Here is a 20,185-nt window from a genome sequence, read left to right as displayed (position 1 = left end):
TGCTGAATTTCACCCCTGGCGATGATGGTGCAGGATGGCCAAAAGACAGAGACAGAAGGAGATAGGCAGGATTGAATCATAGAATAGATTAACAGAGATGGAAGGGACTTTGGAGGTCTCAGATAGATAGGCTCACTCTTGAACTTAAAAATAAAGGGGAATCAGAATATTTGCCTTGGTAAGGCCACACTTGGAATACGGCATTCAGTTTTGGTCGCCACGATGCAGAAAAGATGTGGAGACTCTAGAAAGAGTGCAGAGAAGAGCAACAAAGAGGATTAGGGGACTGGAGGCTAAAACATATGAAGAACGGTTGCAGGAACTGGGCATGTTTAATGAAAAGAAAGACTAGGGGAGACATGCTAGCAGTCCTCCGATATCTCAGGGGCTGCCACAACGAAGAGGGACTCAAGCTAATCTCCGAAGCACCTGAGTGTAGAACAAGAAGCAACGTGTGGAAACTCATCAAGGAGAGAAGCAACTTAGAACTAAGGAGAAATTTCCTGACAGAACAATTAATCATTGGAACAACTTGCTTCCAGAAATTGTGAATGCCCCAACATTGGAAGTTTTCAAGAAGATGTTGGCTAACCATTTGTCTGAAGTGATGTGGGGTTTCCTGCCTAAGCGGGTGGTTGGACTAGAAGACCTCCAAGGTCCCTTCCAATTCTATTCTATTCTATTCTATTCTATTCTATTCTATTCCATTCTATTCCATTCTATTCCATTCTATTCCATTCTATTCCATTCTATTCCATTCTATTCCATTCTATTCTATTTCAGACAAGTGGTTATCCAATCTCTTCTTAAAAGCCCCCAGGGTTGGAGCATTTACAACTTCTGGGTAATTGTTAGGAAATTTCTCCTTAGTTCCAGGTTCCTTCTCTTCTCAATTAGTTTCCAACTATTGTTTCTTGTCTTGCTTTCTGATGCTTTGGAGAATAGGTTGAATCCCACCCCCTCTAGTATCCAGCCCCTTAGATAATGGAAGACTATCATGTCATCCCTAGATGGTTGTTAAGCAAGGACTACCCCTATTCCATTTCAATTATCTGAGTATCCTTAATAGCATTAATGTTGCCTTTAGTTATAGTTCTTGCTGGATTAGCTAGTAACTGATATTAAACCTGAGCTTCCGTTAAGTAGAGACCAAATTTTTTGAGGCTTGCCTACAGGGTTTATTCACTTGCTTGTCAATCAGAGCTAGGAGTTGGGTTCCTGCCAGTTCTAACCTCTTCTATAGAAGAGGTTCCACAAATCTACCATGCCGTTTAGAACCGGTTCCAGATCCCTCCCCCTGCCCGTCCGCACATCATCAAGATGAAGAGCGAGAGGAGGAATTCTGGGAGTTGAAGTCCACAAGTCTTAAAGTTGTCAAGTTTGAACACCCCTGAGGTTTTTTCCCCTAAAGGGTTAGGGGTGCAAGGGTCTTGTAACTTGTCAGCTTTAAGACTTGCATGCTTCAAATTCCAGAGATTTTGAGCCAACATTTTGGTTGCTAAACAAGAGCATTGTTAAGTGAGTTTCACCACATTTTACAAGTTGGCCACACCCATCCAGTCACATGGCTGGCTAGCCACTCCTACCCAGTCACATGGCTGGCAAGTCACTCCCACCCAGTCACATGGCTGGCAAGCCACTCCTACCCTGTCACATGGCCGGCTAGCCACTCCCACAAAGCCGGCCACACCTACAGAAGAGGTTCTAAATTTTTTTGAAACCCACCACTGATCAGAGTGCATTTCTTTTTTATTCTCAGAGAAAGTACAGGAGGAAATCCAGAATGCACTGGATCCCCAAAAACCCATCTGCTACGAAGATCGGAAGAAGCTGCCTTATACCTATGCCGTCCTTCACGAAGCCCAGCGTCTCAGCAGTATCACGCTTTCCACCCTCTTTAGGTTGTGCGCAATAGATTTGAACGTACTTGAGTTTTATATTCCAAAGGTATAGAATAACAGTACAGAAATGCCAAACAAACAGACAACTCCCCCACCCCATCCCCCAACGTTGTGAGTCAAAGCAATACAAAAGAAAACCGCGGAGGAGGCGGCATTAGCAACACACAAATTCCCTAAGTGTCATTCATCTTTTTGGGCAACACAGGACCAGCAGTTCTGCAAGAGAAGACTAACCCCTACCCTTAAAAAATAAAATAAAAACAGGACCAGTGGTTTTGAGTCGATGTCATAACGGGCTCAAGGAAGAGCTGGTAACTTGTCAGAAATGGTATAGGGCCGTGGTGGCAAACCTATGGCACGCATGCCTGAAGCGGCACGCAGACCCATCCCACGCAGGACGTGTGGCCTCGCAGGCTGCTCTTCTGTATTCCTGTTCACGCATGTGCGCTGGTTACAGTGGTGGGTTTCAGCCGGTACGCCCCGGTACGCGCATACCGGTGCCTGCTGGAAGCAACAGCCACCTTACCGGAACGGTGCTTTGGAGGGCCACCCGCTGCTCTTCTGGGTTTTGTGCTCCCGCAGGAGCGAAGGCCAGCGAGGCTGCGTGGTTCAGTCTTGTGTGCCATTTCCGGCACGCATGTTGGCCCACAGTGATGTAGAAGGTTAGCCATCACTGGTATAGGACTCCTGCTTGAGCAGGAGTTGGATTAGGTGACCTCCAAGGTCCCTTCCAACTCTGTTATTCTGTATTCGGTATCCAGTTCTAAGGACAGTAAGTTTCCACCAGTTTCCTCGAGCCACTGAAACGCCAAAGTGAGGGAAGCTCAAAACGAGGCTTGCAAAAAATATCAGCTTTTATTTATGGCCGTAGCAAAAGCTGGGTGACAAAACTATATCCAAAACTTACAAACAAATGCATGGAAGGAGTAGCCAGACCCTGCAAGAGAGGCTCAGAGTATTATATACCTTTTAGGCAGATAGAAACAAAGTTTATCCAATCAGAGACCAAGAATCATTACCAACGTGATCTTTAAAACGTTCTTTCGTTAAAGCTCCTGTCTCTGCCTACCTTATCTGTGGAGTATCCCTGTAGCCTTGTGTAGGGGGTGGCAGCCCACCTTTGCCAAATTGTTTTTCAGCAGAATGCTTTAACGACTTAAGAGCCAGGAAAACTCCCTAGTTTGGTTCCTTTATCCATGGGGCCTGATATTCCTGTGTAACAATTTCTTCTATGTTTTCAAGAATGTGCCTAGCTTTGAAGCCAAGAATGGAAGCGAGACGCAACAGTGAGATAACATTTGCAGCAATGCCATCCAGTGTTAAGGTTACAATTTGCTAGGCTAGAAAACAACTAATTTCTGACAGTATACAATAATATAAGCAGAAACCAATAACAAAGCTTAATTCTTAATAATATTATATCAGAAGCAAACAGCCAATATTGGTTTAATCAGTAACAATTATATAGTAACATAAGCAATTCATAATAAAAGGAAATAGCCATTATTGATTCATATTGATTCATATACTCCTTTAGGACAACATGGAAGGGGGAGACATAAATGCAGGATCCTGAAGTGACCAATAAGAGTGGATAACAGAATAACAGAGTTGGAAGGTACCCTGGAGGTCATCTAGTCCAACCCCCTGCTGAAGCACAGGCAGTAAACCCTATGCCATTTCAGACAAATAATTGTCCAATCGTGTTTTTAAAACCACCAGTAGTTTAAAACCTCTTAAGCTTTGCTTAAAAACTCTTCAAGTTTTGTTTAGGTTAGTAACGAAGGGGCCAAGGAATCATGCCAGGTCATGCCCACAGCAAAGGTCCTATTGGGCAAAGAGGAAAAAAAACATTTATTTTTTGAAATTGGAATGGCTAAGGACAGCTTTAAGTGCCTCAGCCATGGGCATCCTGAGGACATGCCAACGAAGGTAGTTTGTATGGGTAGTCCTCGAGTTTTGGCCACAATTGAGCCCCAAATTTATGTCACTGAGTGAAACATTTGTTAAGCGTGTTTTTCCCCATTTTACAAATTTTCTTGCCACCGCTGTTAAGTGATTCGCTGCGGTTTTTAAGTGAATCTGACTTCCCCATTGTCTTTGTTGGTCAGAAGTTTGCAAAAGAGAATCACGTGAGCCCAGTGTTAGGGTTCCAAGTAAAACCCCCAATGAAAGAAGACTCTGAGGCTAGAAGTTCCTCAAAGTTTTATTTTATGAGAGATGTCCTATTGGCCCATCTGAGAATCTGAAAGTTCCCAGGTTTTCCCCACCCAAAAGAAAGCCCAAGTCCCTTCCCCTGCACCCACATGTCCATCCCATGGTGCAATCAATGCCCTGTCCCAACTGGAGATGCCTCCTGGTCACGCCCCTCCAGGTACAGGGCAAGGTGACCTTGACTCTCTGAGAAAGGAATGTTATTATGGTTAGGTATTCCCTGCAACTCCTTGCAATCTCCTCCTACCAGTTTCCCACAGCACTAAGTGTGGCAGCCCTGAAGATCCAAAGAAAAAAATGGCCACCAGGGCTGACAGGCTGCCCCCCCTCCAAACTGATGATTGGGTCCTGCAACGAGAGGAACATAGGGGGTTAATATCATATTCCCTAACCACCTCTTTCCCCTCCCTCCCCACCCAGGGAGAGCGGGAGAGAGAGAGAGAGAAAGGGAGAGGGAAGGAGAGAGGGGGGGGGAAGAGGGAGAGCGGAAGAGAGAAAGGGAAAGAGAGAGAGAGGGAAAGGAGAGAGAGGGGGAGAGAGAGAGAAAGGGAAAGAGGGAGAGGGGGAGAGAGAGGGAGAGGAGAGAGAGAGGAAGAGAGAGAAGGAGAGAGAAGGAGAGTGGGGGGGAAGAGGGAGAGCGGAAGAGAGAAAAGGAAAGAGAGAGGGGGAGAGGAGAGAGGGGGGGAGAGAGAGAAAGGGAAAGAGGGAGAGGAGAGAGAGAGGAAGAGAGAGAGAAAGGGAGGGAGAAGGAGAGAGGGGGGAAGGAGAACGGAAGAAAGAAAAGGAAAGAGAGAGGGGGGAGAGAAGAGAGAGGGGGGAGAGAGAGAAGGAGAGAGAGAGGGGGGAGAAAGGGGGGGAAGAGGGAGAGCGGAAGAGAGAAAGGGAAAGAGAGAGAGGGAGAGAAGAGAGAGGGAGAAAGAGAGAGAAAGGGAAAGAAGGAGAGGGGAGAGAGGGGGAGAGTGGAGAGAGAGTGGGAGAGAGAGAAAGAGGGAGAGAGAGAGAATCAATTGGGACATCAGGCTAGACTAAGCATGCTTTGCGAAAACAGCAGTTAATGTTATCCTCTTCCAGGGTAGCCTGGTGATCCCTGATCTCTGCTCCGTTCTGCTGGATCCCAAACAATGGGAGGTACCTCGACAGTTCAACCCTAACCACTTTTTGGATCAAGATGGGAAATTTGTACCCAGAGAAGATTTCCTTATCTTTGGGACAGGTAAATACACTGACAATATATTCTGTTTCCCTGAAAATAAGATCTCCCCGGATAATAAGCCCAATCAGGCTTTTGAGTGCATGCAATAAAATATGCCCTCCGCCTGAAAATAAGCCCTCCCTGAAAATATTGCCATACAGCAGCAGCCATGAGGTGACCACACTCGCCGCCTCCTGCTCCTCAAAAAGAATAAGACCACCCCCAAAATAAGGCCAAGTGCTTATTTCGGGGGGAGGGGGGGTTTCAAAAGAAAATAAGACCCTGTCTTATTTTCAGGGAAACATGGGTTATCTTCAAACTTTAGCAGCCTCTTTGAACCATAGTTTTGGCACTTGGACAAGTGATGGGTTTCTATAGCTAAAAGTTTTAATGACTCTGAATTTTATTCACAGTAATCACATCACCCCAGTGATCATGGAGTCAGTGATTTGTTTAATAGTCGTGGCACAAAAGTCATTAAATCGGGATCAGTCACACCACCAACCCATTTTAGGGTTATTGTGACATATGATCCTAATAGGCTGGCTTCATGTCAAGGACTAATTGAACTGCACGGAGCTTTTCACAATTAATTGGCTTTTTTTTTTTAACCTCCACATTCCATGCCTGAGAACCAGCTCAAAGTTGACTCAGCCCAGATTGTTGGGACCAATAGGCAGACTGTGTAAACTGCTTAGAGAAGGCTGTTATGCACTGCGAAGCGCTATATAAGTGCAATCGTCAAGTGCTATTTTTTAAAAAGAAAATGCTTGCCAATCTGCATCTAGGTCAGAAGTGTCAAAGTCATTTTCATTGTGGGTTGTGTTTCACCTCAGGGGCTTGGGGTAGGCGTGGCCAGGGTGGGCATGGCCAGCTCTCAATATTACTCATGTCGGGCATGCCCGTGGTGGCTTGAGAGCTCTGCCAGCGAAAACGGCTCCCAAGCTCCATTTTTGGCTGTGACGGCCTCCTGCAATCCTCTGCCAGTGAAAATGGAGCTCACAACGGCCACACGCGGCTTTCCCAAGCTCTGTTTTCGCTGGCAGAGGCGCAGCAGGCCAGTCCTTCACTGTTTCCATGGCGGCTCCGTGGCCCAGATCTAGGCACCCTGTGTTCTGACCGAGGCTTCCCAAGAGCAGGAAGCAAACTCCTTGTCCCGACAAAAAACCCTTTTATTAATTTACGTGGATTCTGCTCATTCACATTCAGCAAAGTCTTTCAAGGGAGGATTTGCAGTCACAGACCTTCTCTGGCTTGGAGAGCTGCCAGGCTGATATCTGAAAAACTTGGCAAAGAGTCTTGGAGAGCCACAAACCAATTAAGCGAACTAATTGTCTCCTGCAAACTCCCCTCCCCTTTCGCTCCTCTTTAATTTCCTCTGAGAGGGGCCATTCATCGTCCACCAGTGGCCTTACTCCCAAGTCAACCCCTGTTCTTTAGTTGTTCCCTTTGCCTGGCAACTCTGCGCATGCGCACACTGGGAACAGGCTCCAGCTGTTCTTCTGCCCCAGTGATTCCTGATGGCAGCTGATAACTGTCAGACAGCTCTGGCCCCCGCTCTGCCTCCGACACAGAGCCCTCCTCAGAGCCTTCCCCAGACTCCAGGACTGGCCCATCTTCCTCCCCAACCTCTTCACTCTCCGATTCTGCTGCCAGCTCCACTGGCCCCTGGCAGGCTACAACACGCTTGGGCCAGATCCAGCCCCCGGGCCTTGAGTTTGACACTCCTGATCTAGGTTATAACCTCAGCTTTGGTAGTGGTTCATGCCTGCATCTTCATGATCTTCCCTTTATTCTTTTTAGGCTCCCGCGAATGTTTGGGGAAGACTTTGGCTCAGATGGAGCTCTTCATTTTCTTCACCAACCTTATGAAAACGTTTACCTTCCAGCGGCCGGAAGAGCTAAAAGCATTTAACATGGAGGATGTAATAGAGGCTGGGATGCAACTTTCCCCATTGAAGATCTGTGCAGTTCCTCGTTAATCCCCAGGGTAGCCAGAGCATGATCTGCTGTAATGGATTTTGACCCTCCTGTAGCTTATTCTTATTAGTTACTTTACATGTCTCCTTTTTCATAGTTTTGCTCAGCAACATACATTCATGAAGTATTTACCTAAAATGAAGGAGCATTGAAGATGATTCCTCCAAATAGAAGAGTAGCAGGGGTATCACCGCCCCAACCGGTAGTTAAAAAAATGCTAGAAATCGGGTAGCACAGATGATTGTCGCACAGATGATCATCAGAACTGTTGTTTTACTTCTTTCAGCATTTTTTTTTACTACCAGTTCGTCCGAAGGGGGATGCGTGGTGGTGGTGGTGATGATGTGCGCATGTGCATGGGGCGGGTGTGTCACATGTGCAATGCATTATGGGTGATGACAAAAAGGTTAGCCATCACCGCCTTATATTCAAGAGACTGTCCTTTGACCAAGCAACGTTACATAATCATCACCCTATCCCCAATCTTTGTTTTTTGGGAAAAGATATTGAAAAAGTGGTCAGTCTACAGCTGCAGAGAACCCTGGAGGAAGCTGATTATCCACTCCAATCCAATCTTGGTTGCACTCATAGATGGCATTATAGATGGCCCTATAGATGGTGGAGCGAGGATGGAAGTGGGTGCATTCATCTTTAGTTTTTAATCTTGCTTACGTTTTTGTGACAGTGTGTTGCAGTAATCTACCTTATTTGGTTAATGTATGTTTGATGTATCATACTGATGAAGAAATGTGGTTTAATTCAATAATTGATTTCAACGTGGTATGTGAAATAAGCCAAAATGTCAATAGAATAGAATAGAATAGAATAGAATAGAATTCATTATTGGCCAAGTGTGATTGGATAACTAGGGATTTGTCTTTGCATAAACTCTCAGTGATTATGAGAGATTGGGCATTGGTTACATACCTGATATGACACTTCTCTGGTCGGTGGAGACATCATCCAGACATGGGTTAACTCTGTCAGAATCCGATAGGACTGAGTCTACCAGTTAATGAGTCACGCCCTCCATGGTAGCTCCTCCCAGCTCAGACGAAGGTGCAGTTGTAGACTGCTGTATCTTAATACTCAAGAAAAAAGGTATGATCCCTCCTTGTTAACAAAAGAAATATATATTAGTCTGAACATGGCAACAGGGTGGGGCTGGATGATGTCTCCACTGACCAGAGAAGGGGCGTATCAGGTATGTAACCAATGCCTATTCTCCTAGTAGGTGGAGACATCATCCAGACTTGGGACATACCAAAGCCAAATCTGTCCCCACTGGGCAGGGGACCTGAGTGGACCAAACCCGTTGTAATGCTCGCTGTCCAAATGCAGCCTCTGCTGAATCATATCTGTCAAGTCTATAGTGGCGAATGAACGGGGATGGAGTAGTCCACCTGGTCGCCCTACATATCTCCTCCAACAGAGCCTGGGATGACCAGGCAGTTGAGGTGGCCGCATTGCGGGTGGAGTATTCTGTGATGTGGGGTGGAATTGGAAGAGAGAGAGCAGTGTAGGCTCTGGAAATTGCTGCCCGAACCCAGGATCCAATGTCTGTAGAAGAGGCCTTGTATCCCTTCTTACCTCCTGGCTGAAAAAGGAAAAATAGAGCTTCCGAATGTCAGAAGTCAGAAGTTCTCTTGATATACACTCTGAGAGCATGTTGCACATCGAGATAATGCCACCTATGTTCAAGTCTATGTGATGGTTTAGGACAGAAGTCGGGAAGCACTAACTTTTGGGTTCTGTGAAAAACCTAGTTTACCTTGGCTATAAATGCTGGGTCTAGCAGAGAACAATCCTGTCCGGATGGAAGATACATAAGTCTTGCCTTATTGACAGGGCTGCCAGCTCAGAGATCCACCTGGCTGTGGTGACCGCTACAAGAAAAACCACCTTCAGCGTGAGATAATGCAAAGTGATCGATTGCAGAGGCTCAAAGGGGGCCTGTGTTAAGGAGTCCAGAACTTTGGAGATATCCCAAGAAGGGAATCTATGGACAGAAGGGGGCTTAAGGTTGGTAGCACCCTTGAGAAATCGCCAGATAAGCGGTTGGTGGAATAATGGTTTTGACATACTGATAGACATAACCGGTGACAAGGCCGCCCCCTGATGGCGGAGAGTGTTCGGAGATAGACCTTTGTCAAGTCCCAGCTGGAGGAACTGAAGAACGTTAGGGATAGAAGCCTGCAAGGGGGCAAAACCTTGTCACTGGCACCAGGTGGAGAATTGTGTCTAAATGGCATCATAAATGTGGTTAGTGGATGAGTGCCTGGAGGCCTGACTCATCCGGATGACCTCAACTGAGAGATTGGTGGCCTTTAGAGTCTCCCGCTCAATCTCCAGTTGGTGAGACAAAGCCAAGGAAGGTCGGGATGCTTGAATGACACCTGCAGGAGCAGAGAGCTAATCTGGGGCAGCTGCCACGGAGGAGACACAAATAGGTTGAGCAAGTCCGCAAACCAGGATCTGCGGGGCCAGTAAGGAGATAGGAGAATCAGCTCTGACTGCTCCGTTAACATCTTCCAAATTACATGTTGAATCAGAGGGATCAGAGGAAATGTGTATAAGAGCCCTTGGGGCCACCTGCACCTTAGTGCGTCTACGTCCTCTGTGCCCAATGTCACGTAACGCATGAAACACCTGGGGAATTGGTTGTTGTCCTGTGATGCAAAGTGGTCCAGGATCGGTAGGCTATACCTGTCCAATAACTGTCTGAAGACGTTTTGATGAAGACTCCACTCCACCGGGTCGATCTGCATTCAGCTGAGGTTGTCTGCCTGAATGTTGTGAATCCCTGAAATATGCTCTGCGCAAAGAGATAGGAGATGTCCCTCTGCTCACGACCCCAGCTGGAAAACAGACACCTGGAAAACAGAGTCAGACGTAACCCTATCTGTGATGGAAGAGTGTCCCTTATCTTTTCTGGAATTTTTGGAACTCTTGTTGAGGCGGCAGGAGCATGATGTTGAAGGCCCGCAGCTATGTTCTGCTCGATGGCAGCCGAGATAATATCAACCATATCAGAGGGGTAATAGTGGAGGTCCCTAGGACTGGGAGTAACAACGTCCAGGTCAGGAGTTAGGCTCCTTTCCCCCTCAGATCTGTCCTCCTCCTGGAAGCCTACCCCATTCTCAGGCTGAAGAGTGGAGAGCTTCTCTGGGGGATTGTATGCACTTGCTAGGGGCACCAACAGAGGTTGAGAGGAAACCTCACAATGTTTGGATTTGGCCTTAGCCTTGTGGGAAGTCGAAGCTGGGGTCCTGCCTTGTTCCTTATCTGGGGCCTTATCCTGAGATAAATTGGGCTTGGAAACCTTGGCAGGCCTGGATGAATCCTCCTGCTCAGAACCACTTCCTTGCTCTGGGTTCAGTAGGGCCAGAAGGGTGGATGGTCATTGGAGGGGATTCCAGAGGGGACCCAGGGACACCAACATTGGACCCATTGGTGGCCATGACTCATGACTCGTTGAGCTTCAGGAGTCTACAAAATGGCCACTGTACTTTCCTGCCCAAACAAGATGGCAGCCAGGAGATCTGAGCTCTGTGAGGGAGCGTTATAGCAAGCCAACAATGCTGGCCAATTCGCTGATGGCCTCCTGGCCATTCCACAAGCCGCTGTGTCGCTAGCGTGATAAGGAGAGGCTGACAATGCCGGTGTGCCAGGTGGTTACAAGATGGCTATAGCGAGGGTGCGGCAGTGAAAGGAGCCAAGGTGCTAGAATGATGGCGGCGGCGGCGGCTGTGAATCGGTGGCAGCCGGAGCAGTGCAGTTCAAAGGAAGGCTTCACGCAGCTGCGCAACTGCGCAATCACAGAAGGATGACAATGATGAGATCAGCAGTCTCAGCACGGCAGAGATAGTGGCAAAGAGAGACCGGAGGGATATACCCGTGGGCTTGTCGCTCTGTCAATGAGCCAATAAGGCCTGGAAGAGGCCCCTGGCCTGAAGTCTTCTGTGTGAGGCTCAGGGAAACCACAAATCCAAAGAAGGTCAATTAAGGAGAATTTTGAACTGGAGATAGCCAATTAACCGAATTAGGATGGAAATTAGATATGAAATCTTGCCAATTAGTTAAATTAAGCTAGGAGTGATTGAAAGACACAGCCAGTCCAAGGGTAGGACTGAGTCTAAGCTGGGAGGAGCTACCATGGAGGGCGTGACTTATCAACTGGTAGACTCAGTCCTATTGGATACTGACAGAGTTAATCCAAATCTGGATAATGTCTCCGCCTTCTAGGAGAATATCAGTAGATTATGGATTATAGATAGAAGGAAGTACAGATCTGAATTAAAGTATCATTGATAAATGAACAGATAAGCAGCAGGTAACTAGATATAGTTAGATTAATTTGATGAGAATGATATGAAAACATGGTCTAGGGACTAGAGTTTAATTATTTTCAGCTGCAGACTTGGTGTAAGTATTAGGGTTCACCTATTGAAATCAATTCTTCTAAATATATATATAATTGTGAGCAGTTATTATATATAAAAATAATCTTCCACAATTCTTTTTAATTATCTATGCATTAATCTCAATCATGAAAGTTCTGGTTTCAATTGAATATTAATCTTTAAAAAAACTCTATGTAACTATATATATTTGAACCCTGATTATATTTGTCTGCCAGCCCAGTAGCCATGATAAAATGAGCATGTATTCCACATTTCCAACATAAAGTTGAAACATCTTTATATATTCTAGATAACTTTTCTGGAGGCATATACCAATTGCACTTCATTTTATAAGAAAAGTTCTCTTTTAAATTATAACAAAAGATTTAGTCTTTTCAGCCATATGTTTTCTCATTTTTCCATCAGTAGATTATGGCAATTCCAAAGTGCTTAACCCCTTTAATCATACACTCTTCCACTTGTTCTTTGTTACAAGTTTATATATTTTAGCCATTGCATAGTCATCATTTGTAGAGATTTCCCCTTTTCCCACCTGAATTGCATCAAGTTTGGATTCTACTATTGATTTGATCCTGAAGCAGAATTTTAGAAAATGACCAGAACGTTTTTAAAATTTGTTACTAGCTGATAACTCGGCGTTGCCCGGGTATTTATCTATAGGGGGAAAATGTCCAGACCAAACATAATTTGTAACGTTGGATATTCCCCCTTACCAGAGGGAGCCCCCTTGTGGAGTACTCTGAAGCCATTACCATGGCAACTCCACTGTGCTGCACAGTAGAAGCCATTTTACAGCAGTACAGTAGAAGCAATTTTAAGGCACAACAGGCTGTATCTTAACAGAAAACACACCCCAAGGGGCTTTAGGGGTATCTTACCCCCACAGTATTTGTTTCCAGAGAGTAAGTAATCTGTGTACCAAGTTTGGTTGTAATTGCTCAAGGTATTCCAGTGTTATGCTGGAACACACACACACACAAACACACACACACAGAGCCATTTTTATATTTATTATTAACATTACATCACACCTTTTTGAACATGTCAACAATCGAGGTGCCTTACAACATTTGAATCTAAAATGCAGGTAGTCCTCGACTTACAACAGTTCATTTAGTGACCATTCAAAGTTACAACAGGACTGGAAAAAAATGACTTATGACTGCTTTTCACAGTTACGGCCTTTCAGTATCTCCAGGGTCACATGACCAAAATTCAAAGATTGGCAACTGACTCCTATTTATGATGGTTGCCGTGTCCTGGGAGGGGAAGTCACATCATTACCTTTTGTGACCTTCTGACAAGCAAAATCAAAATGGGGAAGCCAGATTCACTTAACAACCATGTCACTGTCTTAAAAAACTGCAGTGATTCACTTAACAAGGGTGGCAAAAGGTCGTAAAATGGGACAACATTCGCTTAACAACTGTCTCGGTTGGCAATATAAATGTTGTGCTCAATTGTGGCTGTTCAATCCAAGACTACCTGCATTCCAGGAGTTTGGAATACTCCAATGTCTGAGAAACTTTGCGATGGGTTGTTGAATTCTTAGGTTCTCTGAGCCTTGTGGTTTTCCTGTGTTGACATCCTGTCACCAGGCTATGTCTCATCAACCAGGGAGGAGTGGTAGTTGTTGACTGCTTCTCTATAATGACTTGTAAATCTTGGTTGGGTATGGCTTCATCCCTGATGGTTCTTTGATTAGGCTAATGTTTCCTCCTTGATTGTTTCTTGGCTACCAAAGATTAATTAGAATGTGAACTCAGTGCACTTAAAGTCAAAATGGAATATTTGAATGAATGCCATTGAAGCTTCACTATTGTAATTGACAATTTATAGCTTGGTGATGAAGACAGAGGTGATATTCAGCCGGTTCGGACCAGTTTGGGCGAACCGGTAGCAGAAATTTTGAGTAGTTCGGAGAACTACTTCAACCCCCAGAATTCCATGCCATCAAGACTTCAACTCCCAGAATTCCATAGCCCTCAATCCCAACTGTGGAATTCTGGGAATTGAAGTCAACACCTCTTAAAGCCTCCAAGGTTGACATACATCAATATGTGTCCTTAAAGAGTAGCAATGGGAAATATAGAGTTTAGCACCGAAGAAATGGAGTGGCTATCAAATCGTATTGTAGTGATATAGAACAGAATATTATTATTAGCTTTTATTAACTACTCATGCTGTATGTCACCCAGAATCACTGTCTATAAGTTCAATAGTTATATAAATGTGTTAAATGAATGAATGAATGAATAAATAAATAAATAAATAAAATAATATAACTGAAATAGGATTTTAAAGATATAATGTGTGCATGGAGGCTGTAGAAAGCAGATAAAACAATAACTCAACGTAAGTTTAGCACTAAGTACATTTTATTTAGGAATAACATATTAAGGTAATTGGAGAGTCAGTTTGATGAAGTGATTAAGGCATCAGGCTAGAAACTGGGAGACCATGGGTTCTAGTCCTGCCTTAGTCTCAAAGCTGGCTGGGTGGTCTTGGACCGGTTGCCCCAGGAAAGATACAATGGGAAAACCACTTGCCAAGAAAACTGCAGGGACTTGTTCAGATTGCCTCAGAGAATAGGACATGATTGAGTCAAAGGGAGGGGGAAGGGATAATGAGCTAAAATAAAGACAGCAGGATTAAGATATAGATAGAATGCTAGCAATAATATATGTGTTTATGTAATCATCGATGAAAATCACAGTTTGGCAGTTCATTTTTGTAAAATTTCCTTGTGTAAAATGAAAAGTCTCACCGAACCACAGCAGGGAGATTCTTACCGGATAGAAACACCAGGCCAAGATGTGGTTTCATTCTATTTAGTGATTTTATTCTGTTTGCTTTTTGTCCTGTTTCAATTCTTTGAAGAATAAAAATAAAATATTAGAGCAAGCAGCCATCTTTGCTCTGTCTTCCTTCTTTCCTCTGTTGGGAGAAATATCCATCTGGTTCAGTTCCAAGCTGGGAGAAAATCACTGGAAACATGGAGGCTGATTGGAAAGGTGAATAATTTGTGATTCATCATTTATGCTTCACCATAAAATCATTTATGGATGAAGCAAAACCACAAAGTACATGAGTTCTGGGTAGCTGACCACATGGAGTTGAAAGTGGGGGGCTTTGGGCTTTGCACTTGAGCTTCCTGTTCTTGTGCAAGAACATGTGGTCAGGTCTGCTGCCATATTCCTTTTGGATATTTGGCCTGCCGCACTTTCTATTATTCTATTATGCCTTTTCTATTGTGGGAAAATGGGCTGGGGGATTTCTCCCTCTAGCCAGCCACTGATGGATGGGCTGCAGCCTGAGAATCAAGCCCCACCGGGGTGGACTTTCTTCCTGGGCCATGGATGGGTGCAATACTCATGGATGCCTGCCCCTCCTCAGCAGATGGCACCATTTCAGATAAATGGCCCAGGCTACCCCAGGAACTGAACCCCCAACCAGTTCCAACCCCGGCCACAATTCCCCAACAGGGAGAACCAGAAGACCTGGGAACAGCAGCTGAACCGCTTTTTTCCTCGCCCCCATCCACGCCGGCACAAAACCAGTGTCAGGCATGGAAGCTATGCCCCCCTTCACAAAGCAATGGTGGTGGTGGGGAGTTTGGGAAGCTCAAAGGGGGGGTGTTCCCCCTTCCAAAGATGCTTCCCTGCCAATAGCAAGACAAGGAAAAGTGCTGAAGGGACAGCTCCTCCAGGAACCTCAGCCAGCAGAGAGGCAAATGAAGCTGCCTGGGAAAAGACAAGCAGCTAAATTTGCCAGACAAGCCTCAGAGAGGCAAACCCTTTCCCCAGGAATCAGTGGAGGCCCAGCCGAAGGGCCCTTGCCAAGCCCGGATGAAGGAAGCAGTGGAGATGATGACCCAATGGTAAGCTCACCCATCTGCTCCTTTGCCATCAAAGCCAAACTCTATAGTGCCCAAGATGGGGATAGAAGGGGAAGTTGAGGCAATCGTGGATACAGGCTGCACCTGATGCTTAATCAGCATGTCTATCGTGGAGCAGCTAGGCATATGCACAAGACCCCCTAACCAATCCCATTCGGTTTGAGCAAGTGGATAGGACACTAATTGGAGGGGCTCCTGCCAAACTAATTACCAACTTGGTGAAGCTGCAGATAGGGCACCATTATGAACTCCTCATATTCATCGTATCTCCAAAACTGCATCTATCAATTACCTTGGGGCTTGCGTGGCTGGATAAGTGGACACCTACCAGAAAATGGGAGGACGGCTGTCAGCACCTCTTCATTGAGTAATTAGGAAAGAAGACCACGAGACTCCATAGGTAGAAATCAAGTGTACTTTTACTAATTATAAATGATTAGAAGCGTAGCAAAGCGAAGACTGATTATTTAGGCGCGAAAGCGATTGATATATAAAATAACCCATTCCCCACCCCTTGGCATCTCAGTTACAGTCCAATCATAATTCTCCTAAGTGTCAGGTGTGAGATAACTTCGAAAGGCATCACCAAGATGGAATGTCGGTGCCGTTAGCCTTGGCGGGAACCTCCTCCGCATGCATAGTCCGACAGGCAACAGAACTCCAGAATCTTCCTCCAGCACAATTAGTAACCCCTCCCAAATACCATGCCCTCCCTCCCCGTTTCAATGGCAGCCGAAGCAGCAGCAAAGCAGAGGCTGACAACGGCATTCAAAAATTGATCATAAGCTTTGGGCCACTACCACTTGTGAAGCCAGGGGCCGCCCTGAGGCTATCGAACCCAATAAAGCAGACAGCCCAGAGCCTGCAGCCCCTGCAGCAGACACAAAACCCTCAGGCATCCAGCAAGTGCCAAAAGAGTACTGGGACCTGGCAGGGGTTTTCAGTGAGGAAGATTATAACTATCTCTTCCCTCATTGGCTGACTGATTGTGAGATAGAGTTTGACTATGTCACTGAAGCCGAAAATGTACTTCATGACTCCTAAAGAGATGGTAGAATTAAGGAAGTACATTGACATCAATTTGAAGCGGGGCTTTATTGAACCAGCTAAGTCAGAAATAGTAGCCCCTGTGCTCTTCAAAGAGAAGAAAGATGGCGGAGTGAAGCTATGTATTGACCTGCGAGGGATAAATGCCCTCTGCGTAAAGAACACCTATCCCCTCCCCCTCATGAAGGATATGTTGAATCACTTGGCTAAAGGCAAGGTGTTCACCTAACTGGACTTGAGAGAGGCGTATTACCACATATGTATCAGGGAGGGAGATGAATGGAAGACCATCTTTAACTGCCCCTTTAGCAGTTTCCAATTCAAAGTTATGCCATCTGGGCTACAAGGGGCCCCTGCAGTCTTCATGTAATACATAAATGAGGTACTACATGAGCACCTATACTGAGGGGTATTCGTTTACCTTGATAACATCCTCATTTTTTTCTGAGACCCTAGCAGAGCACGTGAAGCTGGTATGACAGGTCCTGGAAAAACGTCTAGCTGCCAAGTTGTACACAAAATTATCAAAGTGTGAATTCCACAAAACCTCACTAGATTACCTTGGCGATCACATCTCCAGTGAGGGGATAGAGATGGATCCAGGGAAAGTGAAAGCTGTGTTAGTCTGGAAACCCTGAAGCACCTGCAAACAGCTACAAAGCTTTCTTGGATTTGCCAACTTCTATAGGCAATTCATCTTGGCTTTTGCAGAAGTTGCCCTGCAATTGACTCAACTGTTAAAAACAGGGCCTTCCCCAACAAAGCCAAAGGCAAACCAACCTATTGGGTGGACAATGGACTGTCAAAAAGCATTTGAGAAATTAAAACGACTCTTTGTCCAAGAGCCAATACTGCAACACCCTGACCCAGAACAGCAATTCATAATCCAGACAGATGCCATTGATGTGGCTGTAGCGGCAGTGCTGTTGCAAAAGAACTAAGAAGGGCACCTCTTGCCGCCCCCACCCCTGGTGTGGGGGCAAGATCGTGAACTTTCAACTGGGTGGGGAAAACTGGGAAGCTTTCAGATTCAGGTTTTCCCAGATGTGCCAACATGGTTCTCTTAATAAATTGGAACTTTGAGCAATACTTTGCCTCGGACTCTGATTTAATTTTGGATGCTATTTGGAACCCTGACACATGTATTTTATTGGCTGCCATCAGACCTCATGGGACTATATAAGGATCATAGCTGAAGTTGTCTGAGCTCCCCGGCTTGTTGAAGCTTGCTGGGTGGTGATGCAACGAAGGAGCTTGTGCTCTGAAAGGGTGTTGGGCAACTGCTATCATGTCTTAATGTCTTCGGCCTGGTTTGGATCTTGAGTGAGGGCTCATCCCATCACCCTGAGGCTGGAGGCCTTTTGTCTTGTTGATAGGCTGGCCCAGTTTTTCTTAATGGACACCAAATATCTGCTGGAGCTCAGAGTTTCTGTCTCCCTTAGGATTTGAATTTCTTTTCTAGGGGAAATATTTTACCCTGCCTTTTTAATATTTCTCAAAATATTTCATTCTTCTAGCAGGGGTGGCTTCCCTCACCTCTTTGTGCAGGATTTTTGGAGAAAGACAGAAATGTACAATAATCAGAAAAAATGGGGTCCTCAGGAAAAAATAGGAAGAAGAGTGGAGCCAGGAGCTTGTAGGTTGCATGAGGTGGAATCAGAGGTGGGTTCCTACCAGTTCGCACCTATTCGGTAGAACCGGTTTGTAAAATCTACCGAACTGGTTAGAAGAGGTTCCACCAGTGGACCCGGAAAGCAGGCCACACCTACAGAAGAGGTTCCGAAATTTTTTGAAGCCCATCACTGGTCCTTGGATATGATTATTCTACACTATCATGCTCATATTTATAAACCTCAGCGCCTCTGTGAAAGGTAAGGATGACTATTGCGATTGTGGTGCAATCAGAACATTGCGTGTGTTGAAGTTGTTTTAACGCAAACCAAAGATGCCTTGTAAAAAACAAGTTTACATCATGTTCTTATGCATGCCAGTGCTGTGTGTGAGGTAATTTAAGGTGGTTCTGACAAGTGTCATCGGCATCTTCATATCCGGTCACATGGGTGGCAAGCCACTCCCACAAAGGAGGCCACACCCACAGAGTAGGTTCGAACAATTTTTGAAACCCACCACTGGGTGGAATGATCAGAAAACTGGAGGCTAAAACATACAAGGAATGGTTACAGGAATTGGGTATGTCCAGTCTAATGAAAATAAGGATTAGGGGAGACATGATAGCAGTGTTCCAATATCTAAGAGGCCGCCTTGGCCTAAGAGGGAGGTATCCTATTCTCCAGACCATCCGAAGGCAAGACAAGAAACAATAGATGGAAACTAACCAGGGAGAGAAGCACCCCGAACTGATTCTCCTGAAAGTGCTTTTTCAAGAGGCAACTGGACTTTCTGGTTTTTCTTTGAAGATGTTTTGCTTCTCATCCAGGAAGCTTCTTCAGCTCTGAATGGATGGTGGGGAATGGAAGGATTTATACTCCTTGCAGACTGCTGGTCATTTACATTATTTTAGAGAGTAACAGAGGCCACTTGGAGATTGATCTATGTCCTCAGGGTCACCTGAGTGGTGCAAATGTGTGTGGATCCTTCTTGGAACTGCTGAAAGGACTGTGTTGTAGATTGGAGATGGATGATTTTATATCCCCCCCCCCCTCTGCTGAGAGAGGGCTGTTCAATTTGAAATAGATGGCCTCTTTGACCTTTCTTTCAAACCAGCGGTCCTCTCTGTACAAAATGGGGACTTTGCTGTGTTCAAAAAAGTGGCATTTGTCATAAATGTAGATGGACTACTGAATCTAGTCTTGATGACTTTGTTCTCCTACATTGTGCCATGCATTTATGAACTGGTTGTTTTGTTTCACCAATATACAGTTCTGTAGATGTCTCAATGCACATAACTAAGGCATAATAACAGCAATTAGCCCGAGTCTGCAAAAATGAAATAGAGACTGCTAAGCCCCAAATTGAACTAAGGCTTGCTACAAAAGTAAAAAATAACAGAGAAAACTTCTTTCAACATGTAAAAAAACAAGAAAAAAAAAGTCATAGAAAGGACTACTACTGCTGACCCACAGACATATCTTAATCTCACCATTGAGAATGACAAAACCAGTTTTATGAGTTTTTAAATGTAAAGAGCTGGTGGTGGCGCAGTGGCTAGAACACCCAAGCAGCTACTTCTGCTGACTGCCGGCTGCCAGCAGTTCAGCAGTTTGAATCTCACCAGGCTCAAGGTTGACTCAGCTTTCCATCCTTCCAAGGTGGGTATAATGAGGAGCCAGATTGTTGGGGGAAATAGGCTGACCCTGTTAAGGGGTTAGAGAGGGCTATAAAGCACTGTGAAGCAGTATACAAGTCTAAGAGCTATTGCTCTAAAGGCAAATTTAGAAGTTGATAGCAGGCAGGGGTAAATAAAGAGCCGCATAAGTTATTTAAAACAAGAGCTTGAACATCCATGGATCATCGCAGTCAAAAACAGTATGGTCCTGATCTCAAAAAGAATTTAAGTAGGAGAGATTAT

The 20,185-nt window shown here is 45.2% G+C and overlaps 1 protein-coding gene across 1 annotated transcript in view; it reads left to right on the top strand.

Moving 5' to 3' along the window:
* The window catches only part of LOC116513739 (cytochrome P450 2J6-like), a 39,715-nt gene extending 32,426 nt beyond the window's left edge, over positions 1-7,289 (top strand). Inside the window, exons 8-10 of the mRNA XM_032224922.1 lie at positions 1,760-1,947; positions 5,187-5,328; positions 7,111-7,289. Of these exons, the coding sequence (XP_032080813.1) occupies positions 1,760-1,947; positions 5,187-5,328; positions 7,111-7,289 (509 nt within the window). The remainder of the gene's footprint in view (positions 1-1,759; positions 1,948-5,186; positions 5,329-7,110) is intronic.
* Positions 7,290-20,185: the final 12,896 nt, after the last annotated feature.

The sequence above is a fragment of the Thamnophis elegans genome, chromosome 10, assembly GCF_009769535.1.
Source record: "Thamnophis elegans isolate rThaEle1 chromosome 10, rThaEle1.pri, whole genome shotgun sequence".
NCBI classification, from domain to species: domain Eukaryota; kingdom Metazoa; phylum Chordata; class Lepidosauria; order Squamata; family Colubridae; genus Thamnophis; species Thamnophis elegans.
Note: the sequence above shows the minus strand (reverse complement) of the source record. Positions and strands in the feature narration are given on the sequence as shown.